The sequence below is a fragment of the Lepisosteus oculatus genome, chromosome 2 (genome assembly GCF_040954835.1).
Source record: "Lepisosteus oculatus isolate fLepOcu1 chromosome 2, fLepOcu1.hap2, whole genome shotgun sequence".
In the NCBI taxonomy this organism is placed as follows: Eukaryota; Metazoa; Chordata; class Actinopteri; order Semionotiformes; family Lepisosteidae; genus Lepisosteus; species Lepisosteus oculatus.
In genome coordinates this window covers 9821891-9844752 of record NC_090697.1, presented here as the reverse complement: position 1 = coordinate 9844752, position 22862 = coordinate 9821891, and the positions used below count along the sequence as shown (strand labels likewise).

The window sequence follows — 22862 nt, the reverse complement described above, 5'->3', positions numbered from 1 at the left end:
TTGCCGTTGAATCCAAGTCATTGCTTCTGAATTGAAGACCGTCACCTTTTGGATGCTCAAATTTTCTGTTTTTTTTTTCCTTCTAAAGGTTTCTTTGTGAGCTGAATGTCCAGCACACCGCCATGTTCCTCGTTGTGCCATATCTTACTGTATTTCCATCTCTCTCACTCATTATCCACTAACATTTCATTCATGACAGTGTGCAGGCGCTGGCCAGGAATGTATTTCGACATGGATTACCCCTGGGCCAAGTTTAACTGTAAGACTTCTGCCCTTTTCCCCGTTTGGCATGTCACTACCCCTGAAACGAGCACCATTTTTGTTAATTTTAAGTTATGCATCACAACCTTCTGCATGTGCTTGTTCTCTTTAGTGACCACACTATGCACATTATCTTTCACAAAACCTGTATGTATGGATGTATTTATATAATTTATTTCAGCTTTAATGGGTGTTGTTTTTATTTGTTTCATATACAGTATAGATATGTTATAGCCTATAGCAAGGTGGGGTAAAAAAATATATTTGGTAACAAGTAGAAAGCTTTCTTTCCACTTTCTATGGTATGTATATTGACAATGATTTCTAGGTACTTTATGGTTGCTTTTAATGTGTAGTTTAGCTGTTTTTCACATAAAAGCTTTATGTTGTCAGTCATGTCTGGCTTTCCTGTTAGTAATGCATTTGATGCATTTTAGCTCCTTAATGATTTCAGGGAAGTTATCTGCTGTATCATAGAAAGCCTGACTAGGGATAGAGGCTGACTGCTCATTCTTTGTCTTTCTTGAAAATCTGAGGAAAATATAGACATTTAACTTAAAGAGCAACATTTGTATAGTGATGTAGCAATTGTTTTCCCTTTTTTATGTTTAGGATGAGTTAGCATGCATCTTTTTAATGAAAAACAAATAGCAAATTTAAGTTGGATTCTTATAGTATTTTGGCTGCCTATCTTCAACTACCTAAACATCTTTTAGAGATCGGTTGAAAAAATATATGATAGATTAAAACTTTAGGTCAGCTGTAGATGTAGCAAATTTTTGTGTCTCTTTTTGTTACTCCTGCATCCAACATTGTAGTGACTTCTTCCAGCTGTTGAAACTATTAAATACATCATTGTACTTTAGTGAAAGTTATATCGGGAAGCTCCGGACATTCTAAAACACACAGTACTGTCCCAGCTCCTTGTGTTTAGAGCGCACCTCCGAGAATCTGGTTATTTGATCACCACTGTCTCCAAGTCCATCTGTTCACACTATCATTACTCAGCTGTATGCTAGTCAGCTTTGCTTTTTGTCTCTGGTGCTAATCCCCCGCCTACTGTATAAAACTTGCAGGTAATCAGCCTCCTTCTCAAATTTTACACAGCACTTTCTTTCTTTCACCTTTTAAAATTAACTCATCATTTTTCCTTTGCATCAGTGATTTCATGCAAACCTTTTTTTTTTTCGTAAATTCCACTGAGAAGTGATCCCAAATGATTGCAGTGTAATGATCACACATTTTAGACACTTTAGAATGATAAGAGCCAGCAGAAGGAAAGAACATATGCCATGTTGCTTTTGGTTTTATATTGTCTAAAAGGTGCTAGCCATGCATTCCTGTATATGAAGATATACTGCACAATACAACTGCATGTAAAACACTGGGGTTTATGGGTTTCCTCCTCTTGGTGGTTTTGGTGGAAATAGAGTTATAAAAGGCACAGAATTAGTAAAGCTTAGCACATTAGAAAATACTTTTGGAAGTGTCTTCACCTTCTGCGACTAGATTACATTGTGGTTCAATTAGAAGTCACCTGTATAATAGTAACAATCTATTATTAAACATACACAAAACACAGGATATACCAGTTTTGCCAAATCGTTGCCTTCTATTGTGTGACACAAGCTTGATAAAATCAGTGGATCATTTTATTTAAGTTTTCTTTAAAAGCTAATGATACACAGATGAAGCAGGGAGGAGACAGGATCATGCTGTCTCTGAATCCACCACCCTCTCGACCTGTTTCTCAACCACAAGAACCACAGCATATTCCTCATTGCTTCTTCAAAAGTTTCAGACTTAGCCACCCGGTAAAGTTTATTATTTTGGGGTCTGTGTATAGTACAGTGAGGATCTTGAGGGGGGTTATTAACATCACTGACATGCAGTGTGGATCTCTTGGGCAGGCTGGAGCTCGATTCAGTAAGCTTTAATATAATTGACTTTAAAATCATTGGTTTGGTACTTCAGTGCTAAAGCTGCTCAGCAGACCCCTTCTAACACAACGGCATGATGATGAAAGTATGTATTTGCTCCAGCATGGGCATGTTAATCCAGCCAGTAAATACTTCCCTTTGAAAATGTCTTGCTGTTGCCACAACCAGGAATTCTTAAAAGGGACCGAAAGATACCACTTTAATTTCAGCCATATTTCAATGACTTTTCAATGCTGGTCAAATGCAAAAAGGGTGAAATCAGATTATATTTCTAATGCATTACAAAATTCCAAGCCATCTAATAACATTATCATACTTCATTCTGTTTGAGTTTGCAAAATGAACCCATACAAGAAAGACAATTTGGCTTTGAGTTGTACTTTTTGAGGTACAAAATAAAGGATTCAGTTTTAAGAATTTTTTATGGTTATCCTAATAATTGTTGTCCATGCAATCCATTGTTTTAATACGTTGAGATAATGTTTGATGTGGGTGCTTGACAATGTTGCCATATAGCAGGACATCTGCACATCTTTGGAATACAAAATACACATACTCAGGCTCTTCTCCAGGGAGAAAAGCACCCTGCTGTTTCATACAAATGTAAGCGCATTGCACCGCAACAGAATGTACCAGAATCCTTCTGGAATGATCCTGCAATGCAAGTGTAGAGGCAAATATTCTTTCAGGCTTCCGGATTGATTCTCTATGAACCGTAAAGTCATCAAACTGCAGTGCAAAAAAGTATCTGGTCATGCTTGATTCCTAGCTGAAATACAAGTATTGCCCATTCAATTTCTTCGTCACTACACTCATCCAAGAAGATGGTCTTCCAAAAGGTGATTTAATGGGGATCCTTCATGCTGGACAGTAATTTTGACCTTGGATGCAATCAAGACTTGTGTGGTCCTGCGTGGGGAGGCAAATGCTAGATACTTTGATGTTTATTGATGAAATCAAAGCCTGAAATAAATAAAAGATGAGGCATTAATCAACACCATAAAAACGAATGTTCCTGTATTGTAACCTGGGTTTGTGATAACACCCTTAAAGTTGTAATCTCTTATGTAAGGCATAATGATACTTTAGAGGTATGCAGGAAGGACAGAGGGGGAAATATTTTGTTAATTTTGCTTTTATGTAAACACAGGATGACTGTTAAGTTTTACTCTGTTTAATTTTTTGTCTAATTGTTTTTAAGCGTGGGAATGTGCCCCCTATCACCTATGATTTGTTTTGTTCTTTTTCGTTCACGTTTACAGGCAGTTCAAAAGTATTTGTTGCACAGCATAATTGTATTACTGGCTCTGTTTCTGACCGCTTTCTTATGATGACCTATTTTGTTTCTTTTCTTTTAGATTAAAATATGTAAAAGGTCTCATTACTGTAATTGACGAAGGTAAGACCAATTTTGAAGCTCAGCTGCCTCCAATGGCCACCCTTTCCTGGTTAATGCATTTTCCTTTTACTAACAAGCTTGATTTACTGTTGCTTTCCCCAAAACAGCATTGCGTGGGTTTCTGTTTAGTTGGGCTGCTAATTGAAACTGATGCGCTGTGGAACAACTGTTTTATGGGAATTAACACCTGACTAAGTAGCAGCATGAACAATACGGTTGAACTTATAGTATTTATCTGCCCCTGCATGTCTTAGCTTTAACTAAAAAGCAAATACTTTTTTTTTCCCCCCATGTGTGCCTGTTAGCCTTGGGCAGAATCTGACACTAACACCTGCCATACTGGAAAATGTCTTTGTCATTTAAGCTTTGTTTGAACTGCTGCAGGGGAGCCAATGAGAATGAAGCCCATTTACTTTTTTTTTTTTTCTCTGACTAAGCACCACACACAACAATCTTGAAATGGCGCAGATAAGAAGCGGCACGTGCTGAGCGGCACTTTTGAGTCCGCTTGGCTTAATAAGAGTTTGGAGGGGATGGGGGGGGAGGGCAGGGGCCGATGCGAGAGGCTCTCAGCGGAACAGCTGGGGGAGGACGGGAAGACAAAAGGAAGAAAAGCCGAGTGGCGCGGATCTGGAGGAGCGTGGGTGGGGCCTCCATCCCCGGGAGCAGGCCGTCCACACGCCAGGTGTGACCTTTGCAAACCCGTTGGTTCTGCTTGTTTGTCTGGGCAATTTAAAACCCAGTTGACAGGAGCAAAGGGGCTGTGACAGCAGCCTCAGTGAGAGAGGAACGGGGAAGGCCTATTGAAAAGAGAGAGCGAGTGGGTGACCGAACGTTAACTCTTTAGGGCCTCGGCGTCGGCTTAAGGCACAGGGGCTCCAGAATGTTCCTGTGAAAGTGCTTCACGTAGCCGTGGTTGAGCGTACAGTGAAGAACTCATCTGGTGCCGCAAAACATTTCTTACATTTCTTACAATACATGATTTGGCATTACCCCTCCTCAGCCCAGTTACAGAGGACTTGTACACGATTGTGCCATTTTTTTCTCACTACAGAAACACATTGAACGTTATTTTTTAGTTTACCTTAATTCAATCCTTAATTCATTTTGATTTAAACCTTAGTCATTTGTCTTTTGTTGCTTTTTAAAAAGTTGCTCATTGTATTGAAATGATAATGTAATCATTTTGACCTCTGCTGTATATGTGTGTAATATATAGTCTTGAAAATGTCTAGAATGCATTTTAAACTGTTATACTGCGCATATCTATGTACAGTATGCCCACACGATTTTTATTATGTTATTATTATAGTTCATATAAAATATGTATTATTCTTCTGGCCGTCTGAAGAAGTCACTTTTCTAAAACAATATTCCTTTGTAATAGTCTTGGTAAACAGGCTTTTGTCACTGCTATTCATTGCTGTGACTGGAATACAAAATATATATCTTAGACATGAGAATGTCAGAAGCCCTTCAACTCTGCATTGACCTTGATTCCCAGACCATATGGCATCACACTGAGCTGAACTGTGCTGGACCTGCTCTGACCTGAATCAGTAATGAATACAGACACTCTCGCTCCTCTTAACATTCAGTCACACATTATTCGCACTTGAATACCGAGGAACAGCACCTTCATACTTCTCTGGTGGCGGAGAGCGACAAAAAGAAAGTGAAGAAAACTGAGCCGCGGGACTTCTCCGTAAAGTGAAACGGACGGATGATTCCATCTGAGTGAATGAAGAGATTCTTCTGTGGCAGGCAGTGCGAGAAGCTGTGTTTTGTAATATCCATTTCAAACGCTTGATATCATCTAGACAGACTGCAGACCAGGATGCAGGCACACATGTAGCTGCACATATACTGTATGAACATCGTTCAAAGAACACGTTTTCCTTCTGCTTTTGGGCAGCGGGGTATGTTTTTAGGGTGCTAGCTGAAGAGCTATTTTCCCACTGTAGCTCAGTTCCCAGTATCAGCCGTTTAAACCTTAAAGGTCTGTGCCAGGCAGCTTCCGAGTGGAGTTATAATGTTTGTGTGAACGCCTTTATCTGCTGTGGTTATCACTTGCTCACTCCACAGCTGCCATCTCCCTGTCAGTCGTACTGGGTTTGCAGAGCTGCGGGGCTGGTTGCATGGCTGGGGCTTGCCGAGAGGGACTGGAGTTAGACTGAAGGAATGCTCACTCTGTAAGGGCAAGGGGAATCCTTTGGGTAACTCTGAGGTACCTAGGTGTGGTCTGTCCTTGCACACGCTTGCCTGTTTGAACTGCAGCTCCTTTCATATGCATACAAGCTTCGATTGCTGCCGTTGAGACCCTTCAGGGAGAAGGCAGTCGTCAGCCCAGTGGGCTGAGTTTATGTTACTTTGACCATCTGCCGTTCTTTTTAGCTACAGGAACTTGAGATGCTTCAGAGAAAAAAAAAAAGCAAGCAGATGCCATCTTGACCAGACAGAAAACTTGTTTAAACTGAATAGAACGTTATAACTGTGGGTGTGCTGGGGGTTGGGTGAGGGCTTTTGAAAGATTTTTTTGATAGTGAGTTTTTATAATCCCATTGCGATTTCTTGCCTCCCTCTACAGTAATGTGTACTCTCATGCATGGTGACTTCTCTCCAAAGATTAACATTTAAAAGATGTGTGCATGTTATTTTCTTTATAGTTCACGAAAATATTTGTTTGAAATGTGCCAGGTTCAAATTGTAATATTTTTCACATTTAAATACAAAAACATTTGTATTGCCCAAGAGGTATAAAATTAAGGTTCTCATTTTAAGAGTAAATGTCCTATTAACTTTTTTCTTTCATCCTTTAATATATGGCAGCCTGGGCAACCATTGGAAATGTGAATATATAGGAACAAATAATTCCTCTAACAGGTTTGTCAGGAACCTGTCTTAATACCTGGGCTACATTTTAGCAGGCAATGCTGTGTGTACTCTCGGCTGTCACATTAATGTAATGTAGTCTTGTTGAGTTTATACACTTATTGTGATCCCTTGCCTTCCTCTACGTAGAGGAAGGTGCTTCTTATTTATAAAGAAGGTGCCTGCACACTTGATGTTCCATCACACATGTTAGCGATATTTTCTTTTGCTTTTTCAAAGGCTGGCTCGCTTTCTGGATTTTTGTTTGCTCAAAGAGGCATTCTGGGAATGTGCACTGAAAAAGAACAGTGGAGGAGTGAGTGTGTTCGGTCAGGGCAGAGCCCGGTAGGTGGGGTCTTTCATGGGCTCAGGAACACTACGGCGATAAACACCCTCCGCTCCGCGAGGCCAGGCCGCCGTGCTGTTTTCTGCAGCGTGTCTGAGCTGTGTGCAGGCTTGTTTGACTCTGGGATTTCTCCCTGTTTTCAGGTTCCCTCAGTGGCAGCACGAGTGCTGAGCTCAGCGTTGCCGTAGGAACAGACACCACAGATCAGGTCTCCCCAACAATGCCACGTGCCACAAAGAGCAGAGTCTCGGGGAAACTTCGGCGATCGGCCAGCGCCATAAGCAAATCCTCCAACTGAACTTGACTGTTTTTTTACTTTTTTTTTCTCACTTTTTAAAAATTGAAATCTCAAGGGTTTGTTAGTTTTAGAACCTTGTCATCCATTCACTGCCGGGGTTTTTTTACGTACCACCAGAAGAACTCTTGCAGTGCTAAAAGTTCCAGCTAAAAAAAAAATGATTTAGCTGCATTTTCAATTTTATTATGTGTCTCTTTGTCTCTTTGCTATAATTGTGTAGTATTGTATGTTTGATCTTCCCGTTCCTTCATTGCACATTTCAGAGTTTGTGGTCAAAGATTTGGCAACAGGTAATTTTGTGTCATACCATCTTTTATTTTTAGATTATCCTTGATTTTTGCCTATGTTTTAAAACAGCTGATTTAATGAGAGTGATTAGTGTCCTTAATAATATGAGTAAAATATTTGAAAAAGCTAAGTTATTTTTGCAGTAATTGCTTGCTATATGACTAGTCCAGTATATATTCTAATCCATTTAGTTTAAAAAGTGGTGAACGTGCAAGATCACAATTGTACGTCAAGGGAGCATGTTAAACTGAATTCCAGCAGAACACGCTTGAAGCTGCTGTGATTGAGCTTGCTTTACATTTTGTTAGCAGTAAAAATGTACACAAAATTTGGGATTTTAGATTATTGCTTTCTCTTGTAGTCTGTCTAACAATACTTCCATTCAGTGTTTGCAGTGACCCACATCGTGTGGGAATTTTTTTTTTCTGGTTGCAAGATCTTGAAATACTGTATCCTGGGAATGTGTGTTGTCATTGGTTTTCTTCATATTAATAGGCATCAAAGGGAAGACATTTTGAACAAACATTCTGCAAATAGAAGCATTCATCTTTTTCACCTTGTCGTTAATGTTTGTTTTTTCAAGATTATTTAGTATGGCAATTCCAAATAATCTTTTAATTCACCTGTTTGAATTCAATATAATTGTATAGACCAGAAAAAGTTCAATGTAACAAGATTTTTTGTACATAATAACCATTGAAAGCTTTGTAGCCCAAGTGAAAGTAAGGGATTGGTAAGTGCACATGACTTTACTGACTGAAAAGACCTCTACATATGTGGTTTGTCTCCATATGTTTTATAGTAACACCTACATTACCTTGCATGATTTATGTTGGATCTTCTATTATACTGTAGGTGTCTGTTTAAAATCTGAAAGACAAGATAGTCTTCATTAGAGTCTTACTCCTGCTTGTATGCATCTCATTTCCATGTATTATCTTTAGTTTGTTTTGGTTTGCTTGTTTTTTTTTTCAATCCTCCAGATTAAAAAAAAAAGATTAGATTACAGTAAGTGTAATTCTGTGTAGTTATCCTTTGTAAAATACTTTAACCTTTCACAGATTCCTTTAATACCTGTTTCTTAATTAAATTGATTTTCATCGGCCCATGAAGCTACAAATATTCCATTGTGACATTCCAATGTTTCTATTTTGCACTAATCAGCTGTGATAACATATTGTAAAAGTGAATGTTTCTTTCTGTGGTTAGATGTAAACCACTTTGATTTTTTTTATTTGTAAATATGGAGTAATATTTGATAAACACAATTCAGTTATATTAAATTGACATTTCTTTCATTGAGCTGTTAACTTCAGTGAATTAGCTGATTAGATTAAACCTGCAATCAGAGCCTCAGGTGATTCTTATCTAAACATGCACTCTGTATCTGGAACAGAAACTGGAAAGTATTGCTCACCATGCTGATGTAATACCTGGCTTTGAAGCTACTCTGTGTACTGTGTGGTGTACACAAAATCAATGCAGACACAGCATTTTTTCAGTTTTCTATGTTTCTGTGAAAAGTCATTTCCCTACATCTAGTGCACCTAATGCATCTTTCTCGATGGTTTGAGTGGAGATGAACTGTAAATGGAGATGCACTGTCATTTCTGAGAAACCTTGCTGTATCAGTCTATATGTTATATCTACATTATATGTCTTTCTATATGTTGAATATGAGTATGTCCTTTTGTTCACACAAAGTTGGCTGTGTATGTCAGACATTTTCCTATAGTGTTGAGATGTTGAATAAATGTCTTAAAAAAATAGCTTCAAAATTCAAAATAATGTGGGCTTTAATTAGACTTCAGCACTAAAGTAGTAAAACTATTCTAAAGATTTTTTTTATTTCTCAAGAATTGAGACAGTCTGAATGAATATCAAAACACCTTGAATACCATAGAGTAACAGGCAGACATTAGTTACTAGCAGTACCTTTGTTATGAGAAGAATACAAGAGTGCTTTTTCCAACGGGTTTTTTTTTAAAGACAACTGAATCCTCAGCCCAGTATTAGCAGGCAACAAAAGGAAATGGTTCTAAGCACTAATGCGTCCTTATCAGTCTCAGCTGGTACAATAAAAGCAAGGTGCATTTAACAACCACTTTAATTTAAAATGCTTAATTACTTTAGCTCTCCTGTATCACTGTAGATTCATCTAAGTGTGGTTCACAAATACATACCAGCCAGGTGCATAGGTTTCAGAAGTGTGCATCCAAAAATACACATGCATGTTCATTGTTATGCATCCCTAACACATTGATAAAATAAAGAGGGAGTGTGCACAGAGAATCTCTAGAGATATGACACAAGCACATAAGCCTTTCACAATGGTTACTTGGCAGGTACCTGTAACATACTGTAGTTAAGTAGTGCAGTTGTTTTACAAAGTTCGATATGATACTGGGAGTTAAAGGTTCAGATAAGTTGCACAACGAACGTAAATAATGCCAGCATTCAGGGGGGACATGCAGAATGCCAGAACTGAAGTCATTTTACCCTCCAGATAATTTGAATCTGGCTCTTTGTTGTTTCCATATGGTCCCTTGGCGATTCCGTTGCCATGAAAGCCAGGTATTAATCAGGCTGTGTGAGCTCTACTAGAGATGCAACTCCATCCTGCTGCACTAATTTGCCTTACCTATACACAATTCTCAAGCACTGATAAATAACATAGGAGGCGTGTTCTGAGAGTTGCACTCAGAAATCTCTATATTAAAGAATGTATGCAAATCAAATTCTGTCTTTTATGGATCTGTCAACAAGTATGAAACTACAAAAGCTAGTGTTAATTCTGCATTATATAAAATAAGCATTTTTAAGTGTGTTGCTTTGAAGCATATTCCTGTAATATAATCTTTGTAAAAGAGCTGGGGTTGGGGGGCTTGAAATACCCATGTTTTATTGTTAACATATCAAACTGTTTTTAATTCTAAAGAAAATCCTGGCTACCTTTATTAGAAATGTGAGATTTAAATGATGTTTCATTAAAAGTGATTTGAAATTCAGTGTGTTACTCCAGGTGGTTTCCTGTAATTGGGGAGAAAGGGGAAATCTGGTGCTGTTTTGTCTTCCATTAACACCAAATAGTTCCCTTTGTCAAACTTTGGTTGTGTATCCCACCGTTCTACAAATATTTTATCATCCGCTTCAGGTTTATCGACGTGCTCTCTGAAAGAGTTCTGTTCTGATAAACTGATGCTGATTCATTTACTTTGCAAATGTCATAGTTCTGAAGGGAAAAATATTTCGCAGGTAGATACTAATGTTGCTCAAACAGAAAAGGAATACTGATGGAAGAAGAACCCAAAAGTAACTAATAGTTTGTTCTACCGTAAGAACCCAAACCAGCTGGTGGTCACTTGAGCAACCTTTGATCATTAGCATGAACTTTCTTTGTGTCTTTGACTGTCTTATTAAGGAATAGGAGAAAGATTTAGCTCTGGTTTACCAGCGTTCCAGTCTCCTGTTTTCACTATATGATGATGACAAATCCTTCGTCTTCATCTTCTGACCTCTTGTGACTTTTGACATAGACAGCACACACCCTTACACAGTACTCATGTTCTGCACTGCCACTTAGTGTATTGCATAGTGCTTTTTATATTTCTCACTGTTGTTTTGTCATGTTGTCTGTCTTCTATGTGCCATGTTTTGTGCTCAAACAGCCATGTCCTCTGTCCTACTTGTTTGTTGTCTGCCATTTTGTGTGGGGTTTAGAGTTTATATTCCAGCACTCGGGCTTCTGGAATTTGGTCTGTTTTTGAATTGGATCTGAGCAGTTGCTAATGGTCAGACTTTTCATAAGCAGTGTTTCTCTGTATGGCTGGGTTGTTGTGTGCTAGACTTTGACTAAGAATCTCTTTAGTAGATAACCTGAATGGCTAATAAATCCTGCAATATTTTTGCAATGCACGAGACTTTTTTATGTTTAATGACCTTGGTCAAGGGTGGGGATGATTTCCCAGTGCTTGCAAAGAGAGAGGAAAATAAGACTTTGCTGTCCGTTACCCAAAATTTCCTATTCCCAAATAGACGGGCATGGATATGAAGTGGGACATTCGATCCGGAAGGGGGCGATTGGTTCGATCTTCCCGCTTGCATGTCTGTTAGCCCTTCGTTATTGGTTGCCCAGCCCTTGCTTTGCAGCAGGCATGAGCTCATCTGGTTGGGATGAGGGGTATGGGGTTGACTGCCCTCATATGAATTTGCAGATGGGCCCATGATGTGCATTCGTAGTGGTTCAATCAGCCTTCCCAGAACAGGCTGGACTACAGCGGCATCATGTGTTCAAATCTCTTTCATATTTCTATATCCTGGCTGCTTTTAAGAAATGGCCGCATGACGTCCTTTGATCAGTTAGCTACTAGCCATCTGATAGGCCAAACAGCCTCTTTCATTTTCAAAACTTGTTATATAGATTTATAAAAAAGCTTCAGTTAAGTCTTCAGCAACTAAAATACGTGTATATGTATACTGAAACTTGGTCTTGTCTTGTGTTTTATGAGTTCATATGCAGTAGTTTGGTACTTGGTTTGTTGGACATTACCCCTGTGGTGATGATGAAAATGCCCACTATGGGGGTCTCCAGAGTCTGGGGCTGGGTTATGTCAGTAGTCAACTGTGTGACTGGACACCCCGCAGCCTCCTGGCCAAATGCAAGTATTGCTGTCAGTGAAGGACTTGGCTTCTCTTGTAATCAGCCCAGTGCTTCCAGTTAAGCACTGTGCTCCCTGTGATGTGTTAAAAGTTGAGTGGCTCAAAGGTGGGTGTTTCAGAGGCATCTGCCTTGACTTCCCTATTCTCCCCTGTGTGAGGTTGCAGGAATTGTAGGTGTCAGCCGAAACCTGAAGTGTACAGACATACAAGTCCAGATCTTGTGGGTGCAGCAAAAATTAATTAGAGCTTCAGAAATCAGAACATCACAGTAAAAGCTATTAAAGGCAAGTTCCAAAACAGTACTCTGATGTTACAATCTTCTCCATTATGGGGAAGTAATTATTCAAAGGAGTCATTTGACATACATTAATGTACACTTACAGCACCAAGGGAAAATATCACAGTGCTCATACTTTGAAATTAATTTTGTTCCCTATAATGCAGTATCTTTCTTTGTATTTTAACTGACTGAATCTATATGCTGCTTTTACGTATGCTCTAAGACCAAAGGTTTTTTGACGTGTGTAACTAACCAAATACTTATGTCTGCAACTTTATGCTATACACTATGTGGACAATCTGTCATGCAGTAGGGTCTAATGACCCTTAAGTAAAAACAAATAGCAGACTGCAGTCTCTCCATTAAAACGAGTCTGCCTAACATGTACAGTACCTGAGAGTCTCGGGGATCATGAAATCACAGGATCGCTGCATGGTCTGTAAAAATGTAAGGGGGACTCTTGAGAGAACTGTCAGATCTCTACACCATGACTTTTCAAGTTTGGTAACACTGCTGACAGAGAAGAGATTAATAATGCTGAATATTGGTCTGTACCGTGCATCTTTTTCAGTAATAGAGTTGGTTACACTTTTGATATTCTAAGGTTTTTCGACAATTTTTAACTTCTAAACACATTATTATTAAACTCAGGATAATATTTATTTTGTGCCTACATTATTCACTAGTTAAAAGCTAGTAGCAATATGCTTGAGTGTAATGGTGTCTAAACCACAATAGGGTACATATTGACTTTTTTTAACAGATGTAAAATGGTTACCATTTATATATCTATATATATATATGAAACCCCTTTCATATTTTGACTTTGAAAATGCTTTAAGAAGTAAAATGGATTTGAGTTGAACATAGATATACAGTATGTGGAATTATGCTCTTTTGTTTATTAAGGAAATTGTCTTTATTGAATTGCAAAGCAACGTTGACAGTTTTGTATATTTGTACACAGTTTACAGTGATTTCTTTTTGGATAGTCATTCTGATCCAATATTTTTCCTGGTTATTGAAATACGTTCTGATGCTAATGTAGGGTGGAAAAATACTATCTGTAGGGCATTAAAAATACAGGTCCTGAGGTCCTGTGGGCTGGTAGCTCTGCTGCCTCCAGGCTACAGGGGTCCCAAGTCCCATCCCAGGCTTGGGCACTGGTGTGCGTGGAGTTTGCACATTCTAGTCTTAACAAGCTGCTGGGTGATCCTGTTTCCTCCAAGAAACTCATGCTGGTGAACTCTGATTGGTTACTCTGGATTCCCCTGTTCGCTCTGTGGTACCGCAGTGGTCCAGTGTCAGCCTCATCCAGGGGAGGCAGTTGTGTGCGCTCCGTCCTACACTGTGCTTCCATGATGTGCTCTGCTTTCCTGTGACCCTCAGCTGGATAATGTGCTTCAAAATAATAAATGGACTAATTAAAAAAATATTCTTCTATATGACTAAAAATAATCCTTGCCGACAGCTTCATTTACGGTGACTTTGAATGGAATGGAAAATGAACTGCGAAAATACCAAATACACAGTACCATAAACAAAGGAAACTTGTCAATACATTAATATCCCTCTTAACAGCCCAAAAGTAAAGTCAAGGCAGACTATTACAATACAGGGTCTTAAAAGCTGTGAAAATTGCATGGCTTTCCCAAGAAGAGCACCCAATTCACAAGGATAAGTAGCACACTGAAAAGGTAGCGTCTGTACAAGAGGATCGGGAGGGGTGGAGGAGACAGGCATGTTGTTCCCCACAGGCGTGCAAGGAGGTTCAATGTGGGGGCGCACGAGTGGAGAGAAGGCACTAGCAGGGACATAAGAAGAAAGGAGGGGGCTGTAAGAGATAGTCTATCTGTATACACTCTGCTGTGCAAGAGTTTGCCTTGTTCTGCTCTTCTCACTACACAATCTTACTCTGCTGGAATACAGCTCTATGGTGATCTTCTCGTAATGTTTTAGCCATTACGTTTGTCCTTACGGTATGTGTCTTGTAATGTGAAAAGCAGCCTGTTAGCTTTATGGATCTGTAGAGAGGAAAGAATTATATTCATGACAAAGAAGGCCCGACAAAGAGTTGATTAGTGCATCCATCCATTTTTTATCTGCTTCATCCAATTCAGGGTGGTGAAGGAGCTGGAGTCTAACCTGGGCAGGCAACAGGCCCAAGGCCAGGTACACCCTGGGCTGGATGCCAGTCCGTTGCAGGGCACACACGGACACAAGCACAGACGAACACACTCACACCAGGCCCTTTTTCCTACTAGTATGTTCTTGAACTGTGGGAGGAAACCATCGCAAACACAGATAGCACCCCATGACCAGAATTGAACTCGGGGCCCCAGAGCCGTGAGGAAGCAATACTACCTACTGTTCCACCATGCCACCACTGGTACAGGTGATGGATGGTTTATCTTACGTTACTGTGCTCATAGGTTTAAAGGTTAAGATCAATGCCAATTAGAGACTGGTAAGCAACAAGTTTGGCTTTCTCACACCAAAACTAAGCTGTTTCAATAACAGTAACTTTTGTTTTCATTATGGAGGCTTTGAGTAAACTATTGATGCTCATAACACACGTATTGTTACTCCTGATTGTGTTTAATGAAAAAATCAGGTGTTAGGTTTCTAAGTCTTAGACATATATCCAAGATGTCTGCATGGCATATATGATAAATAGCTGACATCAAAAACTTTTAGCACCCCACTGGAATACTTGATCTACAGTTGAAAAGAGAACCTCATACCCTTTGCAGTACACTTGGCAGTCAGTCCCAGATTGTTCTTAATACAGGTGGCCCCTTTGTCACAGGGGATTGGTGTGTTGTGATTGTGAGTTGTGAGTCTTGTACATCCTTGTAATAGACACAAAAGTTGAAATTTGGATTCTCACTTCCACATCCATTATCCATCTCCATATTCAGGACAGTTGATAACCTTTATAAAAGATCTTTGCTTTTTGCTACACTGACGGTAATGGTAGATCATCATGCTAGCCTCAAACATATATAGGCTAAGAATTTTTATTTACGACGCAGAAAATGCAAAGCGTTGCTAGAATTACGTTCTGCATTGTTATGTTGAAATTTCTAGCGCCCTCTTTAGATAGTAATCCCGTAATATCGGGGGGTACGGATATGTTTTATTTAGCCTTTCTGGAGCATTGCGAAACCAATATTTCTCCAAAAAGTGAAGAAACCACAACTGTTTAGGTTTTGTAGAACTTTTTCCTTCATCCGCGAAGAAAACGTGTTCTTAAAAAGACGTTACAATGATTACACGATTTTGAGAAATATCTTGAAACTCGTTTAATTTCTTTTTATTGGAAGGGGGGTTGTAAGACCTTCTTTGTCCAGAAAAATCACCAGATTTCAACCCTTTTGAAAACTGCTGGAACATACAGTTTAATTCCACACTCCATTACTCGCGTCACAACCTGAAGGACGAGATGGGACTGACCTGCAAATATTTTAAACTCTTGGTGAATACATATCCTCTTTAAACTGCTTTCGCCACTCAATATATTATTAATTGCAGAATAACTAGCCTTTGGTATGTGTTAGACTATGTGTGTGATTGATGAAATGTAGATTTCGACGTGGTTTCACGTTGTACAGTATACGTCTTCATTCAACATATATTACAATATTGTTGTCATCTAGTTTTCAACATAATGCTTTGTTCAGGTTTAGAAGAGATGTTCTTGTTAAAATCTCTAAAATGATATAATTGATGAAGATTGTAGTTATGAGCGGGTTTTTATTTTTGGATCTCAATCTCAAGTTCTACGCCACTAATACAGATAAATATACTAAATTACACACGTAAATTACACTACACGTTCTGATCTCGTAAAAAGTATAAAAGCACCTGCTATACAAACTTTGCTGATCGATAAAATGCTTAATAACAGAGCAGAACACAGATTTTAGTGTGACCGTGAGAAATCATTACATTAGGAAACCATTATTACGCTTTCTGTACCTTTAACTTCACATAAATCGACGAACGAGTACTACCATTAAAATTTGTATTTAAAATACTTTTAAGAAACTAAACTTTTTAAGTATAATTGTATACGTTCTTTAGTAGGGGTCCCGTTGTATTCTGTTAAATTTATTTTAAAAACAGCTTTGTTTTAATAAAACGTGTAATAATAGGAATTTTGAGTTCTGAAACATTTTACTAATTTTAATCAGGTCTAGTTCTTCAATTCTAATGTAAAAACCCGTTTTTATTTCTAAGAATTTCCGTTACATTAAAAGTAATGTAGGGATTTTCCGTGTGACATTCCCAAATATCCAAAAGAGACTAACACAAGGATAAGAAAATAAAGCTAATTATGAAAAATATCGTTAGTAAAAAGTTATCCTGCGATTTCCCATATTTTCGCATTAAGATGGCAAAAGATCAATCGAACAATAAAAATTAATTCAGCGTTAGCCGAAGTTGAAACGGGATGTTGTAAAATAATATTAGTTCAGTAGTTTAAATGCTTTACAAAAGTTAAATTATTAACTTAAATTAAATGGTACTAACGAATACCATTATTGAAACTTATTTCCAAGAGCTTTATACAGTAAAGGAAAAATAATACTGATACTGTGGAAATGTCCTAATAAATATCCCGATTAAATAAAGCATTTTTCAGTTATTTTAACAGTTTCTTCTGCAACATAGTTATAACGCCATCTTATGAACTATAACTATTTAAAAAAACCATAAATGTCTACAACACGGAAGGGAATGTTAGAAATAAATCGTTCTGAAATGTATTTCCTTTTACATCTTTCGATTTGGAAGTGATCACAGCAAAATAAAGTTCATCTCTGAATATAGCTCAAATGTAACACTCATACATATGAAACATTGTACACTGGACATAAACATTGTAAGAATTTTAGCCAACTCGATCAACCTGTTTCAACAGGACATCAGGAAGAGGAAAAGGCGCTATATGCAGAGCTACAGTTACACAAACACTTCCAACACGGTTGAAACTGACACCGACAAACTGACAGTGACAAAAGGAGCCCGTGTCGTTTTGAAAATACTTTATTCGAGTAGATAGCAAACACAGTTGAAAACATACGATTGAAGCGCTATATAAAAGCTAACATTTAAGAAAATAAGCTGTGTATAGAAAAGATTGCATCTAAAGTAAACTATACGTTTTACAAGAGCTGTGTAGATTGTAGTAAATTTGTAAACCATCCACGACATTTATAAAAACTCAGCAGATTAATTCGACAAAGGGAATATTTGGCTAAAACATGTAAAAATGTCAGAATAATTCACATAACGAATCACACGAAACAATAATTTACATAAAATAATTTCGATTTAAATAAATAAATAAAATTATAGAGAGACATACATATATTGCAATAATAATAATAAAATATGTGCCAGCGTCATTCAAGATAAAAAAACAATCATTAATGATGACATTTAACTTTTAAGGCAGTTATACAGCAAGATTGTAGATGTGTAAAAGAACTCTAATTCAAGGCATTTATGGCTACACTAAAGGAATGTTTACCGACTTCTGATTTGTTCCAAGACAAAGCTAAATTTCCATGTCCGATTCACAAGCTATAATAAAGCTAATAAAGTGATAGAGAAATTTACAGCCTGTGAATGAAAGGCATTTTAAAGATAAGGTATACCTACTGAAGAGCCCTCTCTTAGGTCTAGGAGCTAATACATAGAACATGTGCAGTAGTCCTATAAAAATACTTATAACAGTCAAACTAACGTTTTACTTTATTTAATAAACTAACTTAAGAGGAATCTGAAAATATATAATTCAAGTTATAGTTCCATATAAGATTTAAACCCCCGTCGATTGGTGTGAAAGACAGACCTTTTACTTTTGTACTTAAATCCACAGTGAGAACTGTATGTGCTGAAATTAGTTCGCATAAACATAAGGAATGGAGGCTTGTTTTGTGTTTTCTTTTAAGACGCCACTTTTTTTTGTTGTTTTTTCTTCCGCGTAAAGGCACGACGACTGTTCTGTTATTTTTCAGCACGCAGGGCGCACAGGCATTTGCAGGAGGATAACTTGCCTGTTTTCTGAAGGGTGGCATTTGTTGATGTGCCTCGTAAGCCCGGGGGAGCTGTAGAAAGTGGCTGGGCAGTATTTGCAGGGGAAGACCTGCGACGAATGCAAGAGACGAAGGTGGCGCTCCTGGTTCGACCTGTTGGGAAAGTTCTCGCCACATACTGGGCACAGGTGGCACTCCGGGACTGTGGGGCTTAGATTCAGGGGAGCCTGGCTTTGGCTTTCGTCAGACGAGGGCACCGGATTCGACTTCTCCCCGTTCTCCGCGTTGGGGAATGATGGGTAAAGACCCTGATCTGGACTGGTTTTATTTTTCAGGGCTTGGTGTCCCAGGAGATGCTTCCTCAGGTAAGCTTGGCGCTTAAACTTTTTCCCGCAATGGTGGCAGTCGTACAGGCCGTCCTCCGACCCGGACTCCGACAGGCCTGGGCTCGGGGTGTCCCTGTCGCTCGTCGCGTCGATCCTCGCCTCTTTCGTGTCTTCGGACCCGGCCTTGTCACCAGAAGGCACCTTGGCGACGTCGGGTTTGGCGCTCTGGGGAGCTGACGTTGCGGTGGCGTTTTGGGGTCTCGGTTTGTGCCAGCGCCGGTGGGAAGCGAGGTTCGCTGGGCAGCTGAAGACCTTGTCACATTCGGGGCATCTGTATTCAACTCTGACAATCCTGGAGCACTTGTGCTGCGCTAAAGAGAACGGGTCGGCGTATTCTTCCTTGCACAGCTGGCAGATGAACTCCCCTAAAGGTTTGTTACCTCCGGATGAATGTTGTCTTGGTTTTAAGTCAACTGGCCCTTCTTTGATTTTCAGACCAAGTACCGGGGAGGTGGTGACTTCGTCTTCGAAGTTCAGTTTCCTGATCGCTTTGGGTTTTTTTGCTATAGGTTTACTCTTGCGATCGCCGTCTGAGGGAGGCCTTTTAGTGGCGTTTCTCTGGGTCGCAGTGGGAAAGGAGCCGGTGGTTCCGCTCCGATTGCTGTTGCTCGTACCGATCTTCAAGTCCACGGGGGCAAATAGGAGCTGATCTAAAGTGGTGAGAACCGCTGGTGTCGGAAAGGACTCGGCAGAAATTGGGGATCCCAGATTGAAACTTCTCTCGAAAAAATTCCTGTCGTGTTCTTTGCTGATTGGCCGGGTGGGGCTGTAGAGCGCCTGGTACACTGTCTCCGGGTTGCCAAACTGGACCGGTTTAGCATCCTGCTCCGAGACAGGAGTATCTGCTACATGGCATGGCGAGGCTGCAGCCCGGTCAGGGCTGGACGAGACGGAAAGAGGAGGGGATGAATCCGTTTGATTCTGCACGGCTTTCATTTGATCCTGCTCTTCTTCATCACTGCGAATCCTGTAGGAGACAAGCGTCGATTTCTTGTTTCTCTTGACCAGAAAACCTTTGGGCATCTTGGCGGATAACAAAAAGGCACTTAGAAAAAGACGCGTATGAATCAAGCGTTTAAATAAAATCCAGATTCAGGAAATCACGAGCGCACTTTAAACTTTATTTCTTTAGCGTATTTTGTGCTATTGATCTCTGTCTTCCCGAAATGCTTTCGTCTCTAAGGCATAGCTGCACTCTTTTTAAGGAGGAATGATGCTATTGTTTCGCCCCTTGTTGCCACATCCCCAGCCAATCAGAGGAAACGAAGATCCCTATGGATTTGCTAGTGGGAGGGTAGGACGACTTGGTTTCGGGGGAAAATGTAGGAGGGTTTGCAGATTGCTTAGCAGATGTACCTGTGGTTTATTATATTACCGTGCGTGCTCGGCCCCTCCCTGATGGAGGCACACGCCGGACCCTCCTCTTTTTACGGTCTGATGAGTTTCTATACAAATACACACGTGCCATGGCTTTGTGTGTCTCCTTTGGGGGCCACTGATCTGCCAAAAGGAAATGTCCGTCACTACCATGATCATCAGAATTTAAAATTAAAATGGTGTGTGTGTGGTGGTGGTGGTGGTAGTGGGGGTTGGGGGGTAGTGATGTGCCCTGTTTAATTTCGGAATAGTAACAAAGAAGTTTTACATTGCACGGGTTCATATCACGAGTAACCAGGCGCTGCTGATATGGCATATGTAGCACTCAGAGAGAGTTAGCCATAAACGAACCTTTAGTGTAGACTAGCGTGCATTTAGACAGCGATCGAGGCACGTGTCGCATTCGGCAGTTTAAGTCTTTAGTTATACATCAGACATCCTCCGCATACATAAATAATAAAAAGGCGTTCCTGTCTTGCCGCACAATAGCCGTGCCATCCCAAGCTGTACATCCCGTTTGCGTTTGAAAAGGAAATTGACCTCTTCACGGTGAAATGGGACTCACGGGCAATCTGTCCAAAAGATAGGCGCGTGCTGTGTGTAATCAGTGCCGCAGACAAAGCAGAGCGCTTGCAAAAGGCTTACTCCACGGTGATCTTCCCATTACAGACAGAAAACTCCCCGGGTCAGATCGTGTCCCATCACTTTTTAGCGTAAGTGCTCTGGTAAGAAAGCAGGACAGGGACGTTGCTTTATTTTAAATGATTTGTCGCCAGTTACGGATTGTTGTTCCGGCCGATTCTTTTTTAGCAACTACTGTAGCAACATAGTTTCAGCATCGTGGACTTGAGCACTTTTCTTAGGTCTCATGATAATATGACGCGAGCTGCTTTCTAGTAATTAGGAAAGCCGTATCCACAATAAATCCATTGCACAAAATACAAAAAATAAAATAAAGTTTGCGAATTTGAAGATGTTCGTTTAAGAACAGCCTAACTAAATTAATCAAACAACAATAATAATTCCAAAAGGATATCAACCTGTAAATCGTTCAGTAAAATTGTACGAGTAACTTTGCAATGATTAAGACTCAAAGACAAAGCTGCATTAAGCTTTTCTTCAGTAATATGTGTCAACTAATACCCTAAATACACATTTAATACCTTTTTATAAGTCACCAACAATCAATTTTATAACGGTTTTGGAAAACTTCAAGAAATATGTACAGGCATTTTCAACCGCAGGATAAATAGGTATGCTTCTCCTTTCATTATGATTTTCACACGTTTTCTTCAGAAGAGCAATATGCCCTGTTTAAATCATACACCCGAATCTTATTTTATCGATGTAAACTCTCGGAAAAGCGTGTCTGAAGACAACACAATCAAACGTAGAATTTCGTGAAACATTTGCCGTGCGTTGTTGTGCAGAACTTCGTCGTGCTTGTAAACATTTTGAATTTATTTCTGCCGTCGCTTAAAAAATAGTTGTGAAACCATTGTAATTCTCTCGCGTTCCTTTAATTTTGGTAAATATTTGAACATCAATCAGGAATAGAAAACTTGAAAAGCATTCAGCCTCCCTTTGCTTATATTACATGAAGTAATGTCAGCCATTGTACACAGCTCCTAACTTAAAAGTCTGCGGTCAATGCACAGAATTCCTATTATAGGATTTGTTAGTAAATAGAGAGTGGTTGTGTACACAGGCTGACCTCAGTAATTTCATTGGATGCACGCTCAGTGTTCGCAGGAATTGCTCCTCTTTTTGAGGCACGCGAGAAGCAAGACGGAATTAAGCTCCATCATCCCTCATTGTTCCCCATATTAGCATAAAGCTGCTGTGGGGGACCGAGTCAAATAATTACACAACCGGAGGATTGGAGACATTTCCCTGAACGCACATTATATTATGTTGTTTTATACTTTTCCATACATACATGTTATTTGCATTGTTTTCAAATCAGTATATATACAGAGCCTAGCTGTAACTGTACATAACGGTGATCATTTTAACCCGAGTAACTCGTGGTTCTAAAATTTCCGTTTAAATCGCGTTCGATGTAAAAAAAACCCAAGAGATGTCCTCTTTTTAAAACCACATTCACCTTAAAAAAAACCTTAAACAACGTTAATTTAGCAATTTTTAACAATTCATCTTTCCACCGACTCATACCTCAACACAAAAGTATGCTGCGGCTCACTGAAGCGATAGAACTTTCGCCTTTAATCAACATTATTCCACGATATGAACGATTCATAGTATGATGGATATAGATTTCCTGATTTATCAAGGTCTGACAGCGGTACGTTTTTTAGCAATTCTTCCACTTAATAAACATAGAAGAGGCCGGTAAAATCAAAACGTCTGCAAGGCGCAGATGCATTTTTAAATAAGGTGTCGCCACACACTTTTTAAAGATTCATGTGCGACAAAAAACGTCCACATGGAATTTCTTAGCAAAAGTTTATTATCGCACTTATAAAATTGTCTTTTGTTTTATACACTGGGCACAAATACATTGTTTGATGGCATTTAACGATTTCTTTAATGCGCTTCTGTGGACTAGCACTATTTGTTTAGGATGCGTGTGTGCGTGTTTGTTCAATGGCGCGTGCTGCCCAGCAGGCGATGGAGTGAAGATTTGGTCCTCATTAGCATACAGCTGCAGGTCCCTCCTTCCTAATGTACACACTATCCACTTTCATCC

General features: G+C 39.4%; 2 protein-coding genes across 7 annotated transcripts in view; one reads left to right on the top strand and one right to left on the bottom strand.

Moving 5' to 3' along the window:
* ralgapa2 (Ral GTPase activating protein catalytic subunit alpha 2) overlaps positions 1 to 10411 on the top strand; it is a 195566-nt gene extending 185155 nt beyond the window's left edge. For 4 of the 6 annotated variants that reach the window (XM_015354284.2, XM_006626136.3, XM_015354267.2 and 1 more), the window contains one exon: positions 6961 to 10411. In XM_015354284.2, the coding sequence (XP_015209770.2) occupies positions 6961 to 7115 (155 nt within the window). In that variant the 3' untranslated portion in view covers positions 7116 to 10411. Of the gene's footprint in view, positions 1 to 199; positions 260 to 3559; positions 3601 to 6960 lie in introns of all 6 variants that reach the window. The other 2 variants (XM_015354273.2, XM_015354291.2) reach the window with 2 other exon arrangements.
* A 6967-nt stretch (positions 10412 to 17378) lies between these two features.
* On the bottom strand, positions 17379 to 20083 carry LOC102690579 (insulinoma-associated protein 1a). The gene has a single exon (XM_006626137.3). It carries the CDS (start codon positions 19796 to 19798, stop codon positions 18368 to 18370), a length of 1431 nt encoding a protein of 476 aa, XP_006626200.1. The 5' UTR covers positions 19799 to 20083; the 3' UTR covers positions 17379 to 18367.
* Between the last annotated feature and the right edge of the window lie 2779 nt (positions 20084 to 22862).

Excerpts from the sequence above, each read along its gene's own strand:
- LOC102690579 (XM_006626137.3), bottom strand. The coding sequence starts at position 19,798 with ATGCCCAAAGGTTTTCTGGTCAAGAGAAACAAGAAATCGACGCTTGTC.